The sequence below is a fragment of the Desmodus rotundus genome, chromosome X, assembly GCF_022682495.2.
Source record: "Desmodus rotundus isolate HL8 chromosome X, HLdesRot8A.1, whole genome shotgun sequence".
Classification (NCBI taxonomy): domain Eukaryota; kingdom Metazoa; phylum Chordata; class Mammalia; order Chiroptera; family Phyllostomidae; genus Desmodus; species Desmodus rotundus.
Window position 1 is genome coordinate 69,129,824 of NC_071400.1, and position 25,389 is coordinate 69,155,212.

At 37.8% G+C, this 25,389-nt stretch overlaps 1 protein-coding gene across 8 annotated transcripts in view; it reads right to left on the reverse strand.

Moving 5' to 3' along the window:
- Nucleotides 1-25,389, reverse strand: part of KDM6A (lysine demethylase 6A) — a 180,823-nt gene that overhangs the window by 88,118 nt on the left and 67,316 nt on the right. For all 8 annotated transcript variants that reach the window (XM_053917341.2, XM_053917340.2, XM_053917338.2 and 5 more), the window contains exon 6: nt 7,944-8,002. In XM_053917341.2, the coding sequence (XP_053773316.1) occupies nt 7,944-8,002 (59 nt within the window). The remainder of the gene's footprint in view (nt 1-7,943; nt 8,003-25,389) is intronic.

Sequence of the window (25,389 nt, forward strand, 5' to 3'; positions counted from 1 at the left end):
AACACTCCAAAGTCTCTTTACTGAACAGTTCTCCTCATCTAGCAAAACACATGTAGGTTCATTTTTATTTTCTTTTCTAAACTTTTTACCCATTTTTAACTCCTGTGTGCTTCATTTTTTCCCCACCCACAAAGAAGGGTGAAAACTGTGTGTGTGTGTGTGTGTGTGTGTGCGCGCATGCACGCACTGGGGGTCGGGTACGTGGAGAAAACTACATTTTAAATTTGGTCATCATTTTACCACATTTCATATCTTACCAAATTGCACCCAGAACATGATCTCTACAGCACAGACTAAACTAAAACACCAAAGCATACAAATTCTGCTGATCTGAGCATTCTGACAGAATTTTAGAACATAAGAAATGGTTATGCAAAACTATAAAATTAATTTTGTGATACAAAGTATGGAAAGGTTTACAGTTTGGAAATATTAAAACATTTTCTACAGAAAAAGTACATATTGCTATGCATGAGTATCACTGGCATTTTTTTCTTAAAATCTAAAAAGATGTAGTTTTTTTTTTCTATCAAGATTATTTCTATAGATTTTCAGCTTAAAATTTTTTGCATTTAATGTCTGCCATTGCTAACAATTTAAAAACAGAAATGATAGAAAGCTAAAACCTCAATAGCAATACCTGTGAAAAATATACACGTGCTAAATATATTTTAAAACAATGGTCATTTTTAGCAAGATTTCAAGAAGTCATTTTTAAAAGTCTCCTTTAACTAAACATCCCTAGCACAGTTTTGGTACATTTGGAAAGAGACAAAGTAAAACTCCTTTAAAAAAAAATTTTTTTTTAAAGATTTTGTTTATTTACTTTTACAGAGAGGGGAAGGGAAGGAGAAAGAGAGGGAGAGAAACTCAATGTGTGGTTGCCTCTTGCATGCCCCCAACTGGGGACCTGGCCCACAACCCAGGCATGTGCCCTGACTGGGAATCAAACCAGTGACCCTTTGGTTCACAGGCCCACACTCAATCTAATCAACTATACCAGCCAGGGCCAAAATAAAACTCTTAAGTTCTCTCAGGCTACTAAAGGTGAGTCCAGAGATTTCCCTCAAGGATATCTGAAGGAATAAATGAATTCCATTAAATTTCACACTAATAAAAGGGAGAATATTCCAGCCTTGAATCAGGAATAACATATACACACAACAGATATGTATTTCCACACAGATATATTAGGAAATTTGGAGATTCCTTTTAAGTATCACAAACAGATTTGATGAAGTAATGAAAGAGACAGGCAAAATTTTTTAAAGGTGGAGATGGAAGGAGGAGGCAGGCCAAACAGTAGATGGCACGAACAAGGTTACATAGCTATAGAATGCTCAAAATGTTTTCAGGGAAATGTTAATACAGTGTGACTGACATAAAGGATATATTTAGGAGAACAATAAAGCTAGAAGTATCATTTGAATCTAGACCAGAGAGGACCTTAAATGTGGGGCTAAATTAGAAATATACAAATTCATATTAGCATATACTAATGCATTACTACCTCCTGGCTCTTCTGCCTTCTTTAGCCAGTCTTCATTTCATCACTGTGGGCAGTAAGATACTTTTTTCCCCTCTCTTGTTGGGAAATTTATGTTTTTATCCATAATTTCCCTGACTTTTACTCTAAGGCCTTACATTCTCTCTGGCAATCTATTTCACTGGTAAGCATAACCTTGCCAAAACTGCCTTAGTTATCTGCTCGTTTTTTCAAAACAAAAGTGTACATAATAAAGTCAACACATGTTAACATAAACTGTTTATTTTTTTATTTTTTTAATATATTTATTGATTATGCTATAACAGTTGTCCCATTTCCCCCCCCACTCCACTCCATCCTGCCCACCCCCTCCCTCCCACATTCCCCCCTATAGTTCATGTCCATGGGTCATACTTATAGGTTCTTTGGCTTCCACATTTCCTACACTATTTTTACCCTCCCCCTGTCTATTTTCCACCTATCATCTATGCTACTTATTCTCTGTACCTTTACCCCCCTCTCCCCCTCCCACTCCCCTATTGACAACCCTCCATGTGATCTCCATCTCTATGGTTCTGGTCCTGTTCTAGTTGTTTGCCTAGTTTGCTCTTGTTTTTGTTTTAGGTGTGGTCGTTAATAACTGTGAGTTTGCTGTCATTTTTACTGTTCCTATTTTTGATCTTCTTTTTCTTAGGTAACTCCCTTTAACATTTCATATAATAATGGCTTGGTGATGATGAACTTCTTTAACTTGACCTTATCTGAGAAGCACTTTATCTTCCCTTCCATTCTAAATGATAGCTTTGCTGGATACAGTAATCTTGGATGTAGGTCCTTGCATTTAATCTTGGGTAATGGAATTATGATGTGCCTTGGTGTGTTCCTCCTTGGGTCCAGCTTCTTTGGGCTTCTTCTCTGAGCTTCCTGGACTTCCTGGAAGTCTATTTCCTTTGCCAGATTAGGGAAGTTCTCCTTCATTATTTGTTCAAATAAGTTTTCAATTTTTTGTTCTTCCTCTTCTCCTTCTGGCACCCCTATAATTCAGATGTTGGAACGTTTCGAGATGTCCTGGAGGTTCCTAAGCCTCTCCTCATTTTTCCAAGTTCTTGTTTCTTCATTCTTTTCTGGTTGGATGTTTCTTTCTTCCTTCTGGTCCACACCGTTGATTTGAGTCCCAGTTTCCTTCGCATCACTATTGGTTCCCTGTACATTTTCCTTTGTTTCTCTTAGCATAGGCTTCATTTTTTCATCTACTTTTCAAACAGATTCAACCAATTCTGTGAGCATCTTGATAACCAGTGCTTTGAACTGTGCATCCGATAGGTTGGCTATCTCTTCGTCGCTTAGTTGTATTTTTTCTGGAGCTTTGAAGTGTTCTGTCATTTGGGCCATTTTTTTGTTTGTTTGTTTGTCTTGGCGCGTCTGTTACTTTAAGAGGCAGAGCCTTAGGTGTTCACTAGGGCGGGGTAACGCTGGTCGCTGTGCTGTGACCCTGTACGTGGGGGGAGGGGCCGAGAGGGAGCAATGGCGCCCGCTCCACTCTCCTCCGGATTTCAGTCTTTCACTCTGATACCCACAATCAAACTGGGCCCCTCTGGTGCTGGTTCCCCAGTGGGTGGGCTTGTGCACACTCTAGGCCCCTGTGGGTCTCTCCAACGACCTCTCCCGTGAGGCTGGGAGTCTCTCCTGCTGCTGCCCCAACCCCCACGGGCGCTTTCAATCAGAGGTTTGAGGCTTTATTTCCAGGAGCTGGAGCCCTGGGTTGCGCAGTCTGCTTCACTCCCGGCTGTTCGCCGGTTTATCTGTGTGCAAATGTGGGGCCCCGGGGTGCTACCCACTGCTCTGCCTGCCCTGCTCTCTGCCACTCTGAGTGAGTCCAGCCCTCTCGGTTTATCTGCGCAAATGTAGGGTTGCAGGGTCTGCTAGTGCTCGGACTGCCTGCCCAGTTCCTCCCACACTCCGCCAGTCTCAGTCCCGCCACAGCCACGGGAGTCCTCTCCGCCCCGGCTGCTGCCCGTCTCCGCCCCTCCTACCGGTCTGGATGAATGTTTATTTTGTATTTCCTTGGTGTCGGACCCCCTTGCCGTTCGATTTTCTGTCAGTTCTGGTTGTGTGAGGAGGCGCAGTGTGTCTACCTACGCCGCCATCTTGGTTCTCCTCTAAACTGTTTATTTTAATGGAACTATACTGAAATTAAACTTCTGATCTAAGAGCATTAATCTGTATTATGATAGCTCAAAAATATATATTAAATATGAAGTTTTTTCCAGATTCCATGCTAGACTAGAGCCTCAGGACCAATGGTATCATGAGACTCCATTAGGTTCATGTTTACACCCAAACAAGCGACTACACAGGAGAGCACAAATTCCTATACCCCTAAGAACACTTTGATTGGTACAGTGCTAGGGAAATGAATCCTAAAGAAACTTCACTTGTAACATGTTAACATTTCTGTCTTTTTTTAAAACTCACTTTCCACCTCATTCTCCTAATCGTTTTCAATGTCAACACAATAATCACTACTGATCTTACCAGGCCTATCAGTTAGATTTGGGAGCTTTAATTTCCAAATGCCTATGACTCTAACACAAAATTATGTATCTCTTAGATATGCCACTATAAAACTGTTGATACTGATCAATGGGAATGCAAAAAGTTACAAGCTAGAGATAGGACTAATAAGAATTTTCAGCAAACGAGTGGATCCAAAAACTATGGTATATTTACACAATGGAATTCTACGCAGCAGAGAGAAAGAAGGAGCTTATACCCTTTGCAACAGCATGGATGGAACTGGAGAGCATTATGCTAAGTGAAATAAGCCAGGCGGTGAGGGACAAATACCATATGATCTCACCTTTAACTGGAACATAATCAATAGAAGAAAAAACCAAACAAAATATAACCAGAGACATTGAAGTTAATAACAATTTAAGAATAGCCAGGGCGGGGACAGTGGGAAGAGGGGATTACAGGAACTACTATAAAGGACACATGGACAAAACAAAGGGGGAGGGTGGGGGAGGGAGGTGGGTTCACCTGGGGTGGGGTGGAGGGATGGGGAGAAAAGGTATACAACTGTAATTGAATAACAATAAAAATTAAAAAAAAAAAAGAATTTTCAGGGGAATATATTTAACACTGTGGCTACAAATTGGAATTGTTGCGTGTATTTCAATTCCTCTCACATAGGTTTCTCACTTCATATAAAGGCAAGGAGCAGCTCAGTTTAAGGTACACCTAGCAACTGACCCCTTCATAAACAAAAACAAGTAAATGCATGGGAGTGAACTGGGTGTGCATTCACGCGTTTGTAAAGGAACAGCTTATAGAGACTGGTTCTAGCTCTCTGCTACATGTATTTTACTCTGTGCTTTTATGTCTTCCTTTCTCCTTCTGCAAGTCTTTTAAAAAGTTTTGTCTCAGAAAACTGAATAATCATGCTAAATCAAATGAGGATATACTAGTTGCTCAATTGCTTTCTTAGATGGGCTCCTCTAAGAAGCTGCAACTGAAACTAGAAATTGACCTACAACCTAACCAATAAAATCGACTCCAAAAGAAAAACTGGGCAGCATAATATGGTAAGAAATAAGACAAATAGGTTACCAGATAAAACTATATTTAATAAAATTGCTCTCAACAATATATTAAGTCACAGTCACCAACCCCAACATACGTTGGTTGCACATACTACTATCAAATACTTAATCTAGTCAAATGCCATCAGACACCATTATTGAATATCAAATTTTACTTAAATTATAAATGTACCAGAAATACAACATTCTGACACATCCAAGGCAGTTTCTTAGAGCTGACAACATAAAAAAAAAAGGCATATCACACTCTTTTATAGAAACATTTTTTCAACAAATCCCAAAGAATTTGGTATAAAATTGAAAAAAGAAAAATGGATGATCCCAGCAATTAATAGCTGCTACCTATAAATAAAACACAAATATACTTTTAACCAAAGGAAGTTCCTATCACTCAAGGCTGTACTCTAAACTCTCACCTAGTACCCACTCCATGCTTTCTGATTTTGTAGCTTTTTGAGAAATACTGAGATAAGTTAAAGCAAAAGTTGGAGCACAGATTTTGTGAAAGAACATTTGACCAGCAAGACAGAAAACACAAAGCCCAAATGGATTCAGGCAGGGCATAAGAGACTTTAGGAAGCAGCTAGAGCTGAAACTCAAGACATGAGAAATGATGGTGACCAGGACAGGATTGACAGACTAGAGGGAACTTATTAATTCTGACACTGCATTATTCTCGTATCATTCAGTTTCATTTCTTTGGCCAACTGAAGGATATAGAAATCATATGTAGGCAAGGAATCAAAATATAATTTTCTATAGCTGCAAGCCCCCTAAAAAGTTGATGCAGTCATGTACTTATTAAAGCAATCCAATTATGAACTGATGATAGCTTTACCTCACTACTGATTTTATGTTCTTATCTTCAATCTACACAGAGCACACAAGTTATCACACAGGTAGGTGAAAAGTAGCTGGTGTGGGGCATACACATCCATTCCTAATCTGTAGAGTTCCTTGTCTTGGGTTTCACCTAAATTATTTCTGGCGCTCTTGCTGGTATGGCTCAGTGGACTGAGTAATGGCCTTCAAACCAAAGGGTCACTGGTTTGATTCCCAGTCTAGCGCACATGCCTGGGTTGCCTGCCAGGTTCCCAGTAGGGGGCATGTGAGAGGCAGCCACACATTGGTATTTCTCTACCTCTCTTTCTCCCTCCCTTCTCTTCTCTAAAAATAAATAAAACCTTAAAAAAAAAAAACCCACTTTCTTTCTTTAAAAAAAAATTATTTCTGGCTCCCAATAAAAAGATGTATGTGTTGTATGTATATACACACATATATACACCCATATACACACACAAATGTGCCCAGGAGAACTACAAATACTGATTAAAAAAATAACCACCTGTCAACCTTCAAACTTGGGGATAGGGTATAATCGAAAAATATTAGATTGGGGAATCTGAGCATAAGCTTGCTTCTACCACTAATTAAACAGCTACAAAATACTGAATCAGTCTCTCTCTTGCGCTCGCGCTCTCTCTCTCTCTCTCTCTCTCTCTCACACACACACACACACACACACACCCTTGCTTTCTTCACCTACAAAATTATGGGGAAAAACTAAGTTATCTCTAAGACCAAGAGCAAAGAGGGAAGAAAAAGCATATAGGAAAAGTCATCCATGTGTAAAGTTTCATCTTCAGGGAAGTCATACTGAATCACTGCCAATACATATTTAAAAGCTCTGTATTATGCAGGGTGTCCAAAAGGTATATGAGAGGGTTGTAACTTTTAGTCGAAAACTTCCTTTGGATTCTCATAGTACTCACTGATCTTAAAATTATGAAGAATAGAGGGACTAACAAATGGGTAAGTTTCAAATGAAAACTGCCTACATTGGGCTTTATAGTTTACAAAATGTAATTAATTAAAACTCCATAAAGTAGAAAAGAAAAAGTGATTACCATGTAGTTTTTTTAAAAATCACACACATACACACAATGAGGAAACAGACTTAGGGTGTTTATTTAACTCAAGATCAAACTAAGTGGCAGTGCTGAGAGCAGAATACCAATCTTCCAACTCAAATTCTATTTTCTTTACATTGGAGAATGGAAACATTCTGGTAAACAGAAAAACAATGGGACAAAGGCCATAATAACAGGGCTGTACACTTTACAGTTTATGAAATCTTATATATTTCTACTACATATAGTTTCTGACCTTGAAGGTGGTACCATTATCTCTCTATTATAAAAGAGAGAATTGAATGTCTGTAATCTACTGCCTGGTTACTGGGAAATTGATAAATATTACCACATGTCTGTGTGTGCAAGTGTGTACTGGGGATAGAAAGGGGAGGGAGCAGTCGATGTTGTCTAGAAATCTGAAAAGGTAAAAATACTGGTCATCATAGATCATTTATTCACACACCTTGAGATCTGAGAGTATAGTCATTCCCCAATTCAAATGACCCAGGGACCACTGGTACATAATGAGAAACTGAGAAATTCTAAAAGCTTTCTATAGTTTAAGCCTTTTTTAATCAGAATCTTATGCCAGGTTCTTTTAGGAACACACAACTGTTACATGTGAATCGTTATCTCTGAAAAAATAATCTAATCATTTCAAGAGATTATTGAAAAATATAGGCACAGAGACATTAAAATACTTTGTATTTATTACATATACGCAAATACAGAGTAGGGCAAAAGTAGGTTTATACTTGTGAGTACGTGAAACACAGAATTTATTCTTGCACTATTATTTATTATTGTATTATTTTCCATATGAACAACTGGAAACCTACTTTTGCCCCACCCTGTATATCAAACAAGAACACACGCATGCACACACACATACTTCATTTACTGGAAACAACTGAAGTTATTAGTTTTATGTTAACTTACCACTGAAATGCATTGTAATGGAAGTAGACCAAACCAAGACCATATAAAAAGGCAGCATTCTGTAAAGAAAGGGGAAAGACACTTTTAGGAAAAGCACATATGTTTAATGCATATGACATTATTAGTATAATCTCCAACATATTTTTATTATTGTAAACCTCTGTCTTGCATTACAATATATTTGAGAAATATTTTTAAAACACCAAAATAACATGCCCTGACTGGTATGGCTGAGTTGGTTGGGCATTGTCCCACAAAGCAAAAGGACAGTTGATTCCCGGTCAGAGCACATGCTTAGGTTGCAGGTTCGGTCCCAGGTCTGGTGTGTACTAGAGGCAACCAATCAATGCTTCTCTCTCAAATTGATGTTTCTCTCCCTTTCTCCCTCCTGCCCCTTTCTCTAAAAATAAATAAAATCGTAAATTTAAAAAAACCCCACCAAAATAACAGTGGTGAGTTAGCAGATGGCACAGAATCCAATCAACTTGGAGATACTCTCTAGTTTCTTTTTAATCAAACCTGCCCTGAAACAGAAAATTTGTCAGCAAATTTACAATAAAAACCTATTATTCAGGAATAAGAGTAATATCCTATTATTCTCACTTCCATCTGTATTTTTATTCTGGTTCTTTTTGCTTCCTGAATTGAATTTAATTTTATGTTCGGCAATGCCAGGAAGATAATAGTTAAATTTCAAAGTATATATACAATAGCCCTGCTGGTGCAGCTCTGTGGATTGAGTGCTGGCCTGTGAACAAAAGGGTTGCCAGTTTGATTCCCAGTCAGGGCGCATGCCTGGCTTGCAGGTCAGGTCCCCAGTACAGAGGCATGCAAGAGGCAACCACACATTGAGTTTCTCTTCCTCTCTTTTTCCTTCCCTTCCCCCTCTATAAAAATAAATAAAACCTTTTTAAAAATTAAAAAAACAACAAAGAATGAACTTAAAGAAAAACAAAGTGTATGTACAATATAAATTTTAATATGTACAATTTATATGTACAATATAAATTTTAGAAATTTTAATATAAAAAATTACATGCTAAAACAATACCTAGCTATTTACATTTTGGGTTTTAAACATCAGTGGTGCCTTTTTTTCAGAACATAACAGAGAGACACTTATCCAGACTCATTTTGACCTCTGGCCTCCAAACAAGAACTAGCTACCCATTCCCTTTTTTCAAAACAGGCAAATGTTTGAGTACCTTGTATTTTATCAATAAAAAAAGCCTATCTGTTTTAGTAAATCTTCCCTATTAAAAAAAAAAAAGTAGAACTAATGGGGGACTCAAAAGTTGGAAAATTTTAGTTTAGGTAATAGCTAATAAGCTTAGTAATCAATGCAAGTAAAAGCTATTGTTCCAGAAACTGAAGGAAGGTAAGACCCACCCCCTGACTCCAGGAGACTATAAGCAGTTCCACCTTTGTGCCTCAGGAAGACTACAAACAATCAAGATGGAATCTGAGCCATTATACTCCAGAGTGAGGTGCCCACTGCCCAGGACACGGATGAAAGGATTCTGCAGCTTTTATCAGATTAACTTTTTCCCTGAATTCCAAACCCTTACCTGTAAAAAGGGTCGGTTTAAAATGGAATTTAAGATGGTCTGTTAGCGTAGAGAACAACCCAATGTCCTCAGATCAGAGGCCACAGGTACTTGAATAAAGTACCCATAAAGATTCAATCCATCTCTGCTTATTGGGTCTGGTAGTGACAGGCCACACGCAGGACAGCCAGATTTTTGAGTTTCAAAGCCTTCACAATCTTTGTGAACAAATTTCTCGAAGCTTATATTCTAAAACTCGAAAATTTTAAACTCTTACTAAAATTTTTTTGCCATACTGGCTTGCATTGCATTTCTCCAGAAGCACACCCTGGGACAAAAGGTTTAGTACAAGTACTTTATTTGGGAAGTTACCTTAGGGAAACACCAGTAAAAGAGTGGAGAACTGAGGTAGGGAATGGAAGGAAACGAAAAAAAGGGTGCAGTATGGCAGGTTATACAGCTGTGAGCAACTAGGATTTGATCCTGCTGGGAATCTCTAGTACACTGTGGAACACTCCTCAGAGTCACCTTGTCCTAGGTATGACGGGTCAAGAGTACTTATCTCAAAACTATGGGGAGTCACTGCTTGCAGAAAAACAATCAATGACATCCAAACCCCAAAGTGCAAACAGCTGGGTGAATTTTTGGTATGCAACAATTTTTTTTAATTAAAATTCGTTCTGGAATTATATTGTGCATTTCCATTGAATTCTAAGTACCTTTCTGGAAACACTGAAAAATGTTCCTTAACTACAGTTTTAAAATGCACTAAATATGAAATTTTAATTTCATTAAATCCTCATTACCCCCAACTTTCCAAATGGCAAAATTATATGCTACAAGAGTATTCACAAATTCTGGGATTTACAAAGGTCTCAGACAACATCTATTTCAAAAGTTAATGTTTTAAAAAAAATTTAAATTCAGTTGGAAATGATTTTATTCAGGATCATTCATTTATTCCCCCATCCCCTGAAATAACGAGCATTTATTTAGTAGGTGTCAGGGGCAATACTCAAAGGCTGAACAGGCCAAACTGATTAAAATATATTTCCCTTGCTCTCCAGAAGCATGCAAGCTACTGTGTGTAGGGGGGTGGGGGTGGAGAACAGGGATATTCAGAATACAGGAGTAGTTAACTCCAGTAATGAAGCCTTCCACCCAGAAAGTCTAATTTGAAAGACAATTGGCTTCTTAGATGGAGATGTAGGGAAAAGGAGCATATGAATAACAACAGATAACATCTTTCACCAATTTAGGTAATTGCCCAGAGAAGGTGGTGTGGGGTATAGTGGAAATAAGTTTACTGAGGGGTATTTCTGCTTTCAGGACACACCCTGCACTCTCCCAACTACTTTGCTGTAGTTCATCCTTCCCCCTCTAGGATATCTTATCTGCACCCCTGCCACTGTATAAATTCTATCAACAAGATCCAGTCAGTTTAAATGCCATCTTCCCCATGAAGCTCTGCTGCTTCAACTACCTCAAACCAGAGATAATGTCTCCAACCTCTAAGTTTGGCCTTCACACAATATCTATCATATGACATTGCATAATAGCAAGATTTTGATTTTATGCAAAATACTGACTTTTCTTTTAAAAGGTTCTATCAACCCCTTGAGGTGGTAGAAGGCCTCAGAGAACGAAGAAACAAGGATCAGAAAGATAAAGCAACATGCTCAATGAAACAGGTGTAAGTAAGTAACAGAGGAATTGCATCTAGGTCTGCCCCCAGAGCTTACTCTTGTTATGTTTTTGTTGTTTGACAAAATAACATCAGACAAAAATGCCACAAAGGCAGGAGTGCTAAGCATCTGTGTATCCCCTGTTATCACCTAGCACAGTGCCTTCCACATAGCAGCTGCCTAAAAGTTCAGTGAAGTGAACCACTCAATATTTAAGCTCAGTTATTAAAACTCATTTCCCTAGGTGACACAGAATTAGTAAGATGCATGGTCCCTACTAACCTGAAGCTTATAAATTTTGACAGAGTTAAGTTTCATTTTCCCATTAACAGTTAGCAATCTAATTGAAATGGTTATTGAGCACCTATTATGAGTCACAGCAGAGTTATGAGCACTGGGAAGACAGCAGTAAACAAAACAGACAAAAATCTCGTCAGTGAATTTACAATCTAATGACAAAAGATTATGAAATTAAGTGCATAATAATATATACCCAGCTACAACCATTTAAGAGTTAATGAAGTATAATAAGGACTAGGAAAAGAGTTATTACTTGGGTACTGTACCTCAAGGATGGCTAAGAAGGAAAAACAAGCTATTTAAGCCAGGGATTCTAAATCACACATCTCTGAAAATAGTTGACCTGAGGGTGTGAATGCCATATGCCCTGAAAGAGAAGTATTCCCTCCCAATGTACAGCTTCACCAAAAATGCTAACAGCATCCCCACTAAGAAACATGGGTCTATGCAAAAAGCTGACCAGATCAAAGGTAATAATATGGAAATGAATTTAAATGTGATGTAGTCTTCTTCCTTCAACTTACTGTGAGGAGTTAAGAGAGTAACTTTCTGGGAAATGTACTGTTTATAAAACATAGTTCTGCTTCAGTCCAAATCCTTAGAGGTTATAGTATCTACACTAGGAGTCAGCAAACTATGGTACACACATAAGCCAAATCCAGCCAGCCACCTGTTTTTGTAAATAAGTTTTATTGGAACACAGCTACACTCACTCATTTACTTATTGTCTATAACTGCTTCCAGCCCCAACAGCAGAGTTGAATAGTTGCAACAGAGACTAACTGGCTTATTACAAAGACTAAAATATTTACTATGTGGCCTTAAAAAGAAGTTTGCCAGCCCTCACCAGTGTGGCTCAGTTGAGCATTGTTCTGCAAAGCAAAAGGCTGCTCAGCTTTGTTCCCTAGTTGGAGTGCATATGAGAAGCAAGCAATGTTTCTCTCCTTCTCTTTCTCCTTCCCTTCCCCTCTCTCTAAAAATAAATAAATAAAATCTTTTCTAAAAAAAGTTTGCCAAGCTCTGACCTATACTGCAGGGCAGTACACATTAAAACCCAAAATTAAGAAATTATAACGATTAATTTAATATCATTTTATATTGCAGTCTCCTATATTGTGTGTAAAGCAAAATTATTGTCAAGGATGTGGCTCATTAAGTTAGCAGTTCACCAATACCAGAGTCCATAGCTGTGATTTCACTGATCCCCTACAGTTGATCACCGTATTTTTTGGACTATAAGACGCACCCCCGAATTGGGGGTGGGGTGCGTCTTATAGTCCGAATGTAGCCTACCTGGCTCACTGGGGGGGCCGCACAATTTATACTATTAAATATTTTACCACACTTTTTGCTTCAAATTTTTTTTCCTATTTTCCTCTCCTAAAACCTAGGTGCATCTTATAGTCTGAAAAATATAGTAACTTCTGAATGTCCTATGTTCTGAAACCAGAATTCCAGGCTATACAACCCCAGACATGAGAAGGGAGCACTCTGCAGTCCTTCACAGTTAAACACACTACAAGTCTTATTTTTTCCTGTTGTTCCTCTACTTCTCTCAGTATCCTCAAACTATTTCCAAATTGAAGAAAAGGGCATTGAGAGTTCTGCTTCTATATTTATGAATATACCTATGTGAAAGTCGATTGGAAAACGGGAGTGATGAGCTAAATCAGGGATATCAAACTCATTTTCACCAGGGCCCACATCAGCCTCGAGGTTGCCTTCAAAGGGTCTAAATAAATTTAACTATTCCTTAATTGTTAAGGAGTTGAAATTACATTCGTTCCTTTGAAGGCAGCCGAGAGGCTAATGTGGCCCCCGGTGGTGAAGATGAGTCTGACACCCCTGAGCTAAATTATACAAAACAGTGGCCTGTAGAACAACACAGATGAAATAAAAAGTTAACAACCTCATTCTGACCCATCCCCTGCCAAATTTTCTTAAATCTGTCCATGAAATCCCATGGAAAGCACTGTTGATTGACTAACTCCCTTTTTTCCTGGTTACTATCAGTGAGAAAAAGTTGACAATGTGACACAGTTTTAGCCAGTGAGATGAGCAGATTTTTCTACCACGGGGTTTCTAGGAAAACTTTAACTTTCTTTGGTGAAATGGTTCCTGTCCTCTTCTTTCTCTTTCTTTTAGTATGCGATGGTCACCAGAGTGATGAAAGGATTAGCAGTCCACCAAAATTGTATGAAAATTACTTTAAACTGAATCAGCAGCCACAGAAATAAACATTGTCTAAACTTAAGTGGAGCATCCTGAAAATACAGCTGCCAATGACTCCCCCTCCATGGGAGTTTACAGATTGTAAAAATACTGACCCTTAGCAATAGAAAGTGTGAATTCAACTACCCATCATCATCAAAAAGTACAACAGAACCTTCCTTTCCTTCTCAATCAAGTCCTATTCCCCTGCTACCCTCATCCCCACCCCATTTTGTTAAGTTCAATAGAACCTTCCATACCTTCTCAATGAAGCCCTAATACTCTGCCCTGTATTGTTAGGTTTGTATGTCAAACTTTATCTCTGGCTAAGGAGGAAATTACTCATTACTAAGCAACTCCAGCATGTACATGTAAATAAACTCTCTTTTCTCATGTTAATCTCTACATTCTCAGTTAATTTGCAGGACCCCAATCACTGGACCCAAGTTGCAAGGGAAAAAAAGTTTCTTACTCACAAAAGTGACAAGCAATAGCCCTGTAAAAACTAGACTGGACAAAGAATGGAGTGAGTCATGAACATATGATTTTAAAGGAAAACATGCTTTAAAGACAGCAGTACAGTGCCAGTGGCATTTAAGATCAGCCATTGCCCCCCCACCTCACCCGAGGCCACAGCTATTTTCTATTTCCCAAGGTTTGAGTTTTTTGAGGAAAGTTTAGACCTAGTACCCTACAAGTATGCAGCAGTAAGCAGCAACAGTAAGAAGGCAGCTGTTTCCCAGACACAGGGAGGGTAAAATTCATGAAAACGAGTAATAGTACAAGTAATATTCAAGCTTCTAAAAACATAAGACAATATCAAAACCAAAGATAGTCATTTAGGGTAACTAACTGGATTGTAAATGATGAGATTATCAAGATATTGTTATAATGTTTGCCAATTTTGGGGTAGAACATCAACTTGATTATAGTACCACCAGGCATCCCATACTTCAGTAATCACCTTTGAAGGCAATCATGTTTTTATACAGAGATATCATTGAAAAACACAATCAAGCCAAACTATTAAAAAATATATCAAATTTCTCAATCTTATTCTTCTCTGATACTAATTTCACACAGCTGGTGACAGATGTATAGATGGGGTGGAGATATGCTGTTCATCCTCTATGGGACCAAAGTAAGGGGTGTGTGAATAAAAGCATTCCAAAGTTGCAGGAATGAATTTCCAAATGCCTTCTGGTTACCCATACCTGTTGCATATCCTATAAATAGCTGAACCCCACTGTCCAGGTAAGCCTGATGCTCTAATGGTACTGAAGAGTTGAGATAGTGATAACAATCTCACCAGTCAACTGAAAAAGTAGTCCTCCTTTTCTTCTCTCACTTCTTCCCTACCAATAAACCATTCTATTCACAAAGCTTGTTTTATAATTTAAAAGGCCTTTAAATCTATCCCATTTCTATTCCTACTACCTTTCTCTAGGTAATTTAGAACCTCAGCTATGTGTGCCTGACCTGTTTCAACAGTTTAATAACTATCTCCCAAATTCTAGCCTCCCCTTCCACTTTCCCCCATTTCAGTCTACCTTCCACACCACTGCCAATGAGCTTCCAAATACTCAAAACATGACACTTTTCTATTTTAAATAACTCTGAAGAGTCACGACAGTCTTCATTTTATGACTGTGCCTCAAATTTACAAATCTCACAGCCATCATTCCAATCAGGGCAAATAACGTGCACATCTATGCATAAAATATGCTCTAACACATTTCTGTGATTTTTAAACATGTTTGCTTCCTCTGCTGAAGAAGTCAGTGTCGTCATTCCTTCAACTCACTTTTCCTATCCATCCTTTAATACATCTCTCACCTTTTCCTTCTGAAAGTAGTATCTTACACATTCCCAAGCCCAAAGACAATGAGGCTTCTGACAAATGTTTCCCAAATGAATATCCCCATGTCCATTACATATATGCTTTTTACCTCCACCACTAGAATATATGCATATAAATGGTACAGAGAGAACCCAAGTCGTCTTTTCATCCATATGGCAAAGTACTGCATTGGCCAAAAAGGTCCGTTACGTTTTTTCTTTAAGATGGCTCTAGTAGTACTTAGTTGTCTTTATTCGAAATAATTTTGTTAGATTGTATTGTGACAGCTGTCACAGCAGCATGCATTTAAAAATACTTATCAAAATTAGAGAACCAAGATGGCAGCGTAGGTAGAAACACTGCGCCTCCTCTCACAACCAGAACTGACAGAAAATCCAATGGCAAGGAAGTCTGACACCAAGTATATAAAAAAGAAATAAACATTCAGACCGTAGGAGGGGCGGAGACGGGCAGCCGGGGAGGAGAGGACTAGCGTGGCTGTGGCGGGACCGAGACCGGCTGATTGTGGGATGAACGGGGCAGGCAGTCTGACCACTAGCAGACCCCGCGGCCCTACAATCGCGCAAGATAAACCGAGAGGGCCGGACTCAGAGTGGCAGAGAACGGGGCAGACAGAGCGCAGGTAGCACCCCGCGACCCCACATTCGCGCACAGATAAACCCGGACAAACAGAGGGGAGTGAAGCAGACCATGTAACCCAGGGCTCCAGCGCGGGGGAAATAAAGCCTCAAACCTCTGATTGAAAGCGCCCGTGGGGGTTGGGGCAGCAGCAGGAGAGACTCCCAGCGAGGTCGTTGGAGAGACCCACAGGGGGCTAGAGCGTGCACAAGCCCACCCACTCGGGAACCAGCACCAGAGGGGCCCAATTTGATTGTGGGTAGTGGAGGGAGTGACTGAAATCCGGTGGAGAGTGGAGCGGGCGCCATTGCTCCCTTTCGGCCCCTCCCCCACATACAGCGTCACAGCTCAGCAACGGGAGTTACCCCGCCCCATCCCAGAACACCTAAGGCTCCGCCCCTTAAAGTAACAGACTCGTCAAGACAAAAAAAAAAAAAAAAAAAGGCCCAAATGACAGAACACTTCAAAGCTCCAGAAAAAATACAACTAAGCGAGGAAGAGATAGCCAACCTATCAGATGCACAGTTCAAAACACTGGTCATCAAGACGCTCACAGAATTGGTTGAATTTGTTTGAAAACTAGATGAAAAAATGAAGCCTATGCTAAGAGAAACAAAAGAAAAAATGTACAGGGAACCAATAGTTATGCGAAGGAAACTAGGACTCAAATCAACGGTGTGGACCAGAAGGAAGAAAGAAACATCCAACCAGAAAAGAATGAAGAAACAAGAACTTGGAAAAATGAGGAGAGGCTTAGGAACCTCCAGGACATCTCGAAACATTCCAACATCCGAATTATAGGGGTGCCAGAAGGAGAAGAGGAAGAACAAAAAACTGAAAACTTATTTGAACAAATAATGAAGGAGAACTTCCCCAGTCTGGCAAAGGAAATAGACCTCCAGGAAGTCCAGGAAGCTCAGAGAGTCCCAAAGAAGCTGGACCCAAGGAGGAACACACCAAGGCACATCATAATTACATTACCCAAGATTAAACAAGAAGAGAATCTTAGAAGCAGCAAGAGAAAAGGAGACAGTTACCTACAAAGGGGTTCCCATAAGACTGTCAGCTGATTTCTCAAAAGAGACCTTACAGGCAAGAAGGGACTGGCAAGAGGTATTCCAAGTCATGAAAGGCAAGGGCCTACATCCAAGATTACTGTATCCAGCAAAGCTATCATTTAGAATGGAAGGGCACATAAAGTGCTTCTCAGATAAGGTCAAGTTAAAGGAGTTCATCATCACCAAGCCCTTATTATATGAAATGTTAAAAGGACTTATGTAAGAAAAAGAAGATAAAAAATAGGAACAGTAAAAATGACAGCAAACTCACAGTTATTAACAAACACACCTAAAACCAAAACAAAAGAAAACTAAGCAAACAACTAGAACAAAAACAGAAGCACAGTAATGGAGATCACATGGAGGGTTATCAATAGGGGATTGGGAGGGGGAGAGAGGGGGGAAAGGTACAGAGAATAAATAGCATAAATGATAGGTGGAAAATAGACAGGGGGAGGGTAAAAATAGTGGAGGAAATGTAGAAGCCAAAGAACTTATAAGTATGACCCATGGACATGAACTACAGGGGGGGAATGTGGGAGGGAGGGGGTGGGCAGGATGCAGTTGAGTGAAGGGAGGGAAATGGGACAACTGTAATAGCATAATCAATAAATATATCAAAAATTAAAATAAAATAAAATAAAATAAAAATACTTATCAAAATTAGTGACTTTTTGTGCAGCCATTTTAATACAGAAAATACTTGATGTTTTTGGCATATTATGCTTTATTATTTCAAGAAAGGTAAAAATCCAACTGAAACCCAAAAAAAGATTTGTGCAGTGTATTAAGAAGGTGCTGTGACCAATCGAACATGTCAAAAGTGGTTTGTGAAGTTTCGTAGTAATACTGACACTCTGGTCAAATAATTCTTTCCCAAATAATTGATGAATAATTCAGTAGGTAAAAATAAAGTTATAATGTGTATGTGCCTAATAAGAGAGCTTCAAAATATATTAAAGGGAAAAAAAGCAAAACTGAAAGACAATTCTACAATCAATTACTAACCACAATTACCTACCAACAAATGCAAATCTGCACTTGTTTTCTTGTGCTGAACCAATAAATAAGTCTCAATATGTTTCAAAAGAATGAAATAACACAGAGTATGTTCTATAAATAAAGGAGAATTAAAAATAATTAATCATGAGATATTTAAACAAACCCAAATATTTTGATCAAATTATAGGAAGCCAAATATACATCTGTGGATCAAAAGAGAGCACATGTGAAGTAGAAAACATTTTCAAATGTATGATAATGAAAATACAAAATACAAAAATTTGTGAGATACACCTAAGGCAATACTAAGAGAATTATGTATCTTTAAATACTTATATTAGGGAAAAAAGATAGAAAATCAATGATTTATGCTTCCACCTTAGGATATTAGAAGAAGAGAAAAACAAAAAGCAATCAGAAATAAATAATATAAGACAATCAGGAATCAATGAAATAAGAAATCTATGAAATATAAAACAGAAAAACAATACTGAAGAAAAAAAATCCATGGGGGAAAAAACTGATTCCTTGCAAAGAACAATGAAGTTAATAAACCTCTAGCCAGGCTGATCAAACAAAAAAGAGAATACCAAATTACCATTATCAAGAATGAAAGATATACTTCACTTCAGATTCCATAGTTATTAAAAGGAAAATAAGTTATGAGGAAAACAGTAGATCTGACAACTATATGAAATAGACAAATTCCTTGAAAGACAAAAGTAACCCAAGTAACAGAAAACCTGAATCACTGCATACAAGGTCTGTCCAGAAAATATCCAGCCATGTAATATGAAAGAAACCTTTATTGAAGAAGACACAAGGACCATTGTACACAGGCCAATGACACCTCAGTTTCCTTCAAAGTAAGCACCTTGGGATCTCACACAGTTCTCCCAATCACCATAACCTGCCCAGTCTTATGTATTTTCCTGAATTTCATTGAAGGTCTGAAATCTCTTCCCTTTCAAAGGTGATTTTAGTTTTGGGAAAAGCCACAAGTCACAGGGTATGAAAACTGGGATCTAGGGGGGCCGAGTCACCGGGGTGATTTGATGTTTCTCAAAGAAACTCTGCACGAGACGTGATGCATGCATGAGCAGGCATGTTGTCATGATGAAGCTGCCAATCAGGGGTAACCCATAGCTACAGCCTTCCAAATCATCTCGTTTCCAGGGTAATGTTCAAGTTTAACGCAAAATTTGATGCAGATGCATTGCTCTACTCACTCAGTCATTTTGAATGTGATGGCCACCCAGTACACATGCTCACTCAAATGTCTACCGCCCCCAGTGCCTAGCACAGTGCCGTTGTCATTGTTCACACATGCACATTCCAGTCCACTCTCCTTGGCTGCCAGGTTACATCGATGTTCTGCAAACCATTGTTGTTATACTAACAATGGCCTGACTTTTTCTGGACAGAGCTTGTACGCTGAAGGAATTGAATTTGTAGTTAATAAGCTCTCTCTCCACAAAGAAAACTGTAGGCCCAAAGATATATGACTTTACTGATAAATTCTACATAATATTTAAAGAAGAAATAATACCAGCCCTACACACACACATCAGAGAACAATTCCCAATTCATTTGATGAGTCCAAAATTATCCTGATATAAAAACCAAAGTCACATGAAGAAAATTACAGAGTAACATCACTTAGAAACAAAAATATTAAAAATTCTTAACAAAATATTACTACATTGAAGTCAACAAAATAATACATGTGATTAAATGAGGTTTATCCAAAAAATGTCTGAAAAGTCAAGCAATATAATTAATGATAAACCCATTAATAAAGAAAATTCCAACAGGATCTCCATAGATGAATAACAACAACTTGACAAATTCAAAACGTATTCATTATAAATGATGAGTGGGAAAAAAACCTCCAAGTAAAACTAGTACCAGAAGAAAACTTCTTCAATCTAAACTACATAAACCTTACAGCTAACATGATATTCAATGGTGAAAATGGAATGTTTTCCCCCAAAGATAAGTAATAACACAAAGATGTTCCCTTCTATTGAACACTGTATGAAAGGTCTTTGCTAATCAAACAAGGCAACAAAAATATTAAAGAGTATCTACAGATTAGAAAAGAAAAAATAAAATTGTCTGTATCTGCAGACAGCATGATGAAGTACGTAGAAAATTCTAAATCTAGAGCAAAGCTACTAGAACTAGTAATTTACTTAAATAGCAGGCTGCTTAAGTGTATAATAATCTATTGTGCTCCTGTTACAGAACAGACCCAGGGGTGGGGGGAGTGAACAATATACTATTACCAGAAGGACCCCCCACTTTTTCTCCAGGGGTTCCCCCCCAACCTACTAGGTTTGCTTTGCCCGCCGCCAGAGGAAAGATGTCTCTCAATGCCAGAGATTGGTGAAAAGGAAAGGAATTATTTATTTAAAAGTTATACAGACTTAGAGTAATGACTTAATGTCTTCATTAAAATACTAAAGTTCTTTAGAACACCCACAAACGCACACAGTTCTTCCTTCTCCCCTTTGCCCAGTCCGGGGTTCCATATCTCAGGAAAAGAAGTAGAAGTCCGTGGTTCAGGCAGCCCCTGGATTCCTACACCATCCGCTGTGTTGCCGCCTCAATCTCCAGTTAATCCAGAGTCATGTGGCACCTTCTCATGGGCCAACAGCAAGAGTCCTTTCTCCCCTTTTCTTCCAGGCAAAGTCTCTACTGCTGCCTAAGCAACGTAGCAAAAGGGAGGACCCCAAAGCCATGTGGTCCTCCCCCCCTATGGCTGCCGCGCCTAGGTTTAAATCCCAACGCCCATCTTCCTTTGCAGCCCCATTACCGACTCCTCCCATAGTCAGTTACACCTGCCAGCATCCTCATAGTCTTCCAGCTTTACTGGGCTGCCATAGTAAGTCTGGGCAGGTGTGGCCCCATGGCGTGGAGCCAATCATCTCCAAGCTCTCATGCAGGCACTGTAACCAGGGGGAGTTGCTTCCCAGTTATATCCTGGGTTGAAGTCACTCCCATCCCCCTGGCTCAAAGCATGGCCATAGCTATTAAACATGTCTGTGAAACCAGTTAAAGGTTATAGATATGTTAAATGACCATGCCAGAGGTTAGCTGCAAAGCTGTTGCTGTACAAAACAGCTCTCAACAGCCCTGCTCCATGTGTCCCATCCCCCAGCTCAGACTGGTGGGGTTGAGGACATCATATATATTTTTCTCTAATATTTCCTGAATATCCTGAGTTCTGGACCCCATTACAAACCCCTATTTGGCCCCCCACCACTTGGCTGCATCCTGTTACACTCCTATATAATAGCAGCAATTGAAAATGAAATTTTACAATACTTCCAATCACAACGCAAACCAAAAATGTAAAATAATAGAAATAAACTTTAAAATATGCAATGAAACTATTAAAACATTGCTGAGGGAAATTAAAGAAGACCTAAACAAATGGTGAGACATACTATGCTCATGGACTAGCAAATGCATTCTTATTGAAGACAGAAACTCTCCACAAATTGGTTTATGCATACAATGTGGTACCAATCAAAATCCTAGCAAGAGAAATTGACAAACTGCTTCTAAACTTTATATGGGAAGGCAAGAAAAACCAAAACAAGTTTGAAAAAGAGCAAAGAAAACTTACAATGCTTGATTTCAAGACCACAGTAACAAAACAGTGTGATATTGGCTTAAAAATAGATATAAGATAACTGAAACATAATAGAGGATCTAGAAATAGACAAAATGAAATGGCCAATTGATTTTTGTCAAAGAGGAAATGGTATTTCAATTTTAAAAGGATAGTCTTTCCAACAAATGATGCTGGAACTAGTGGATATCAATTTGACTGAGGAGGTATGTATGGGAGCCCACACATTGATCCTTATCTCACATCATGAACAACCTGACAACTTCAAGTGTACCATAAACCAAAACATAATAAATGTGACTGTAGAACTTCTAGTAACAACAGCTGAGGAAATCTTTATAATCTTGGAGTAGGCAAAGATTTCTTAACAGAACACAAAAATCATAAGCTATAAAAAGAGTAATTAAAGGAACTTCATCAAAATTATACACATTTGTTCTTCAAAAGCCACAAATAAAAGGAAAAGGCAAGCCACAGACTGAGAAAATATTTCCAAAACATAAACCTGATAAAGGGCTTTTATCCAGAGTTTGCAAAAAGCCTATACAACTCAAGTAGTAAGACAATAAAAAAAGTTAAAAATGAGCAAAGGATGTGAACAGGTAATTAAGAAGGTATACAAAAGGCCAAAAGCACACACAGGATGCTCAACATCACTATCATCAGGGAAATGCAGATAAAACCAAAATGAAAAACTATCAATTACTAGAATGTCTAAAGTTTAAAAAATGACAATACCAAATACTAGTAGAGAAGCGGAACAAGTGGGAACCTCATATACCTCATACAGTGCTAACTGAAATATAAAATGGCACAGCCACTTTGGAAAACAGTTTGGCATTAATCCCACAACTGCAATATGACCCAACATTTCCAAATCCTAGTTATATATACCAAGAGAAATGAAAACCTATGATCTAACAAAGACAAATAATGTACATAGTACCTCATACACATTTTACCCAAATTTGGACACAACCCAATTATCAACTGATAAACAAAAAAGTTAATTGTGGTGCAACTATTCTATGAAACACTACTTAACAACAAAAGAAACATAATATTGATACACACGGCATAGGTGAATCTCAAAAACAGCATGCTAAATGAAAAATATCCAAAGCAAAAGAATACATGGTATTTGGATCCAGTTTGGTGACATTCTAGAAAAGACAAAATTAGTGTGATAAAAAGCTTGGGACCAGGGGTCAAAAGTGGGAATCAACTGTAAAGGGGCACAAGGGAGTTATGGAAATATTCTTTATCTCATGCTAATGATTACACAACCCCATATAAATTGCCTAAATGCAGCAAATTTGTACACTTAAAATAATGTAAATTATACCTCAAAAATTCCAGAGTTAAAAATCCAGATATTTTTGTGGAGCTGGTTAATTAGATAGCTTATCTGGAAAAACAAACAATAAAAGGATAGCCAGAGAAATTCTAAAAAATTAAGAAGAAAAATAGGGCAATAGTGCCCTAGTACAACCATATATTAAGACATATTATAAACCCTCTATAAGTAAAGTAGTGTATTAGTTCATGAACAGGTCTAAGGAAATAGACCAGAAAATTGAGACAAAATAGTATATAAAAATTTAGCATACATTTAAGGCAACATCTTAAATTACAGGAGGAAAAGATAGTTTTTTTTTTTTTAACAACATAACAGTGTTGAGATAATTAGTCATACGGAAAACAATAAACTTGGATATTCCTCACACTATAAATCAAGGATAAATCCCAAACTGATCAGAGATTTAATATTAAAAAATAAAATCTTGTAAGTACTAAATGAAAAAAGTGGGTGAATTTCTCTAACACCTAGGAGTGAGGAAAAAACCTGTCTTATGATTCAAAATGCAGATGCAATTTAAGAAAAGACTGATAAATTTGACTACATAGAAATAAATAAACTTCTGCATGAGCAAAAACAGACCCTTCTGAATGGACAAAAACAAACATACAAAACAAAGTAAAACAACAAATGATAAAACTGCAATTTATATCACATATAGAGGATAAATATAACTCACACATAAAATATGGGCATCTAAAGAGAAAGAAAACAAAGAACCAAAAGAAAAATGAGCAACATGAATAAAGAAAAAAAACTGCAAACAGTCTTCCAACTTTAATTTTTAAAAAACCCAACTTCATTAACAACTAAGAAAATGCAAATTTAAACAACAATAAGACACCATTTCTCTCCTATCAGATTGGCAAAAAGCCCAGTGACATAAACTTTCTAGCTTAATACTAAGGGAAAACAAGTATTCCCAAAGGAGTGGTACTTAACACTTAAGCTTCCACCCAGCAATCCCACTTATAAAGGACTCTATAACCAAAGAGTATCTATATCTATACCAAAGAATCACTAACAACAATATGAAAAGACACATTACTATTTACTGCGGTATCATCTGTAAAGGCAAACAGTGAAGCAACTGTTTGAATAAACTATAGTAAATCACCATGAACTTGGGCCAGGCAGATATCTTAGCTACCAAAGCATAAGCAATAATAATTTTAAAAAAATGCTGCAAAATTGGATGTCATCAAAATTTAAAACTTTTGCACTTCAAAATATGGCTATGGCCAAGTGGCTCAGTTGACTGGTGCATTGTCCAGTACACCAAAGGTTGCAGGTTCGATGTCCAGTTGGGGCATGTATGTAAGGCAACCAACTGATCAATATTTCTCTTTCTCCTCTCTCTCTTTCTCAAATCAATAAACATATCTTTGGGTGAGGATTTAAAAAGAGAACTGAACAATTACTGGAACCATTGCTGAGACTATTAAAATGGTACAGCCACTCTGGAAAATAATTTCTAAAAATGTTAAACATAGATTTACTCTACAACCAAGCAATTCCACTTCTGGTAATCAACCCAAAAGAAATGAAAATGTATGTCCACACAAAAACTGGTACACAAATGTTCACAGCAGCATTATTCACAATAGGCAAATAGTGGAAACAAGTGCCCATCAACTGATGAATGGATAAATAAACGGTGGTATATCCATATAATGGAATATTATTAGAGAGTAAAAAACAATAAAGTATAATACATGTTAGAAATGGATGAACTCTGAAAACATATGCTAAGTAAAAGAAGCTAGTCACAAAAGACCACATGCTCTATGGTTCCATTTACATGAAATATCCTGAAAATACAACTACAAACAGACAGAAAGTAGAGTAGCACTTTCCAGGGGTTGGGCATGAGGTTTCATTATAAGGAAATGGACATGTCCTAAAATAAAACTAAGTTATGGTTGCACAACTCTGAAAATTTACTGAAAGTCACTGAGTTGAATAGCTAACACAGTTGAGTTTTATGGTATGTAAATTAAATTCCAATAAACTTTTTTAAAAAAGATAAGCCATACACTACATACACTAGAGAAGATATTTAATACATTAAAATATTTTACTAAAATATATCATTAAAACTTCAACAAATGAAAAAGAAATATAAACTAGGCAATAAAAAAAATAAAATTCACCTAAAAAATCT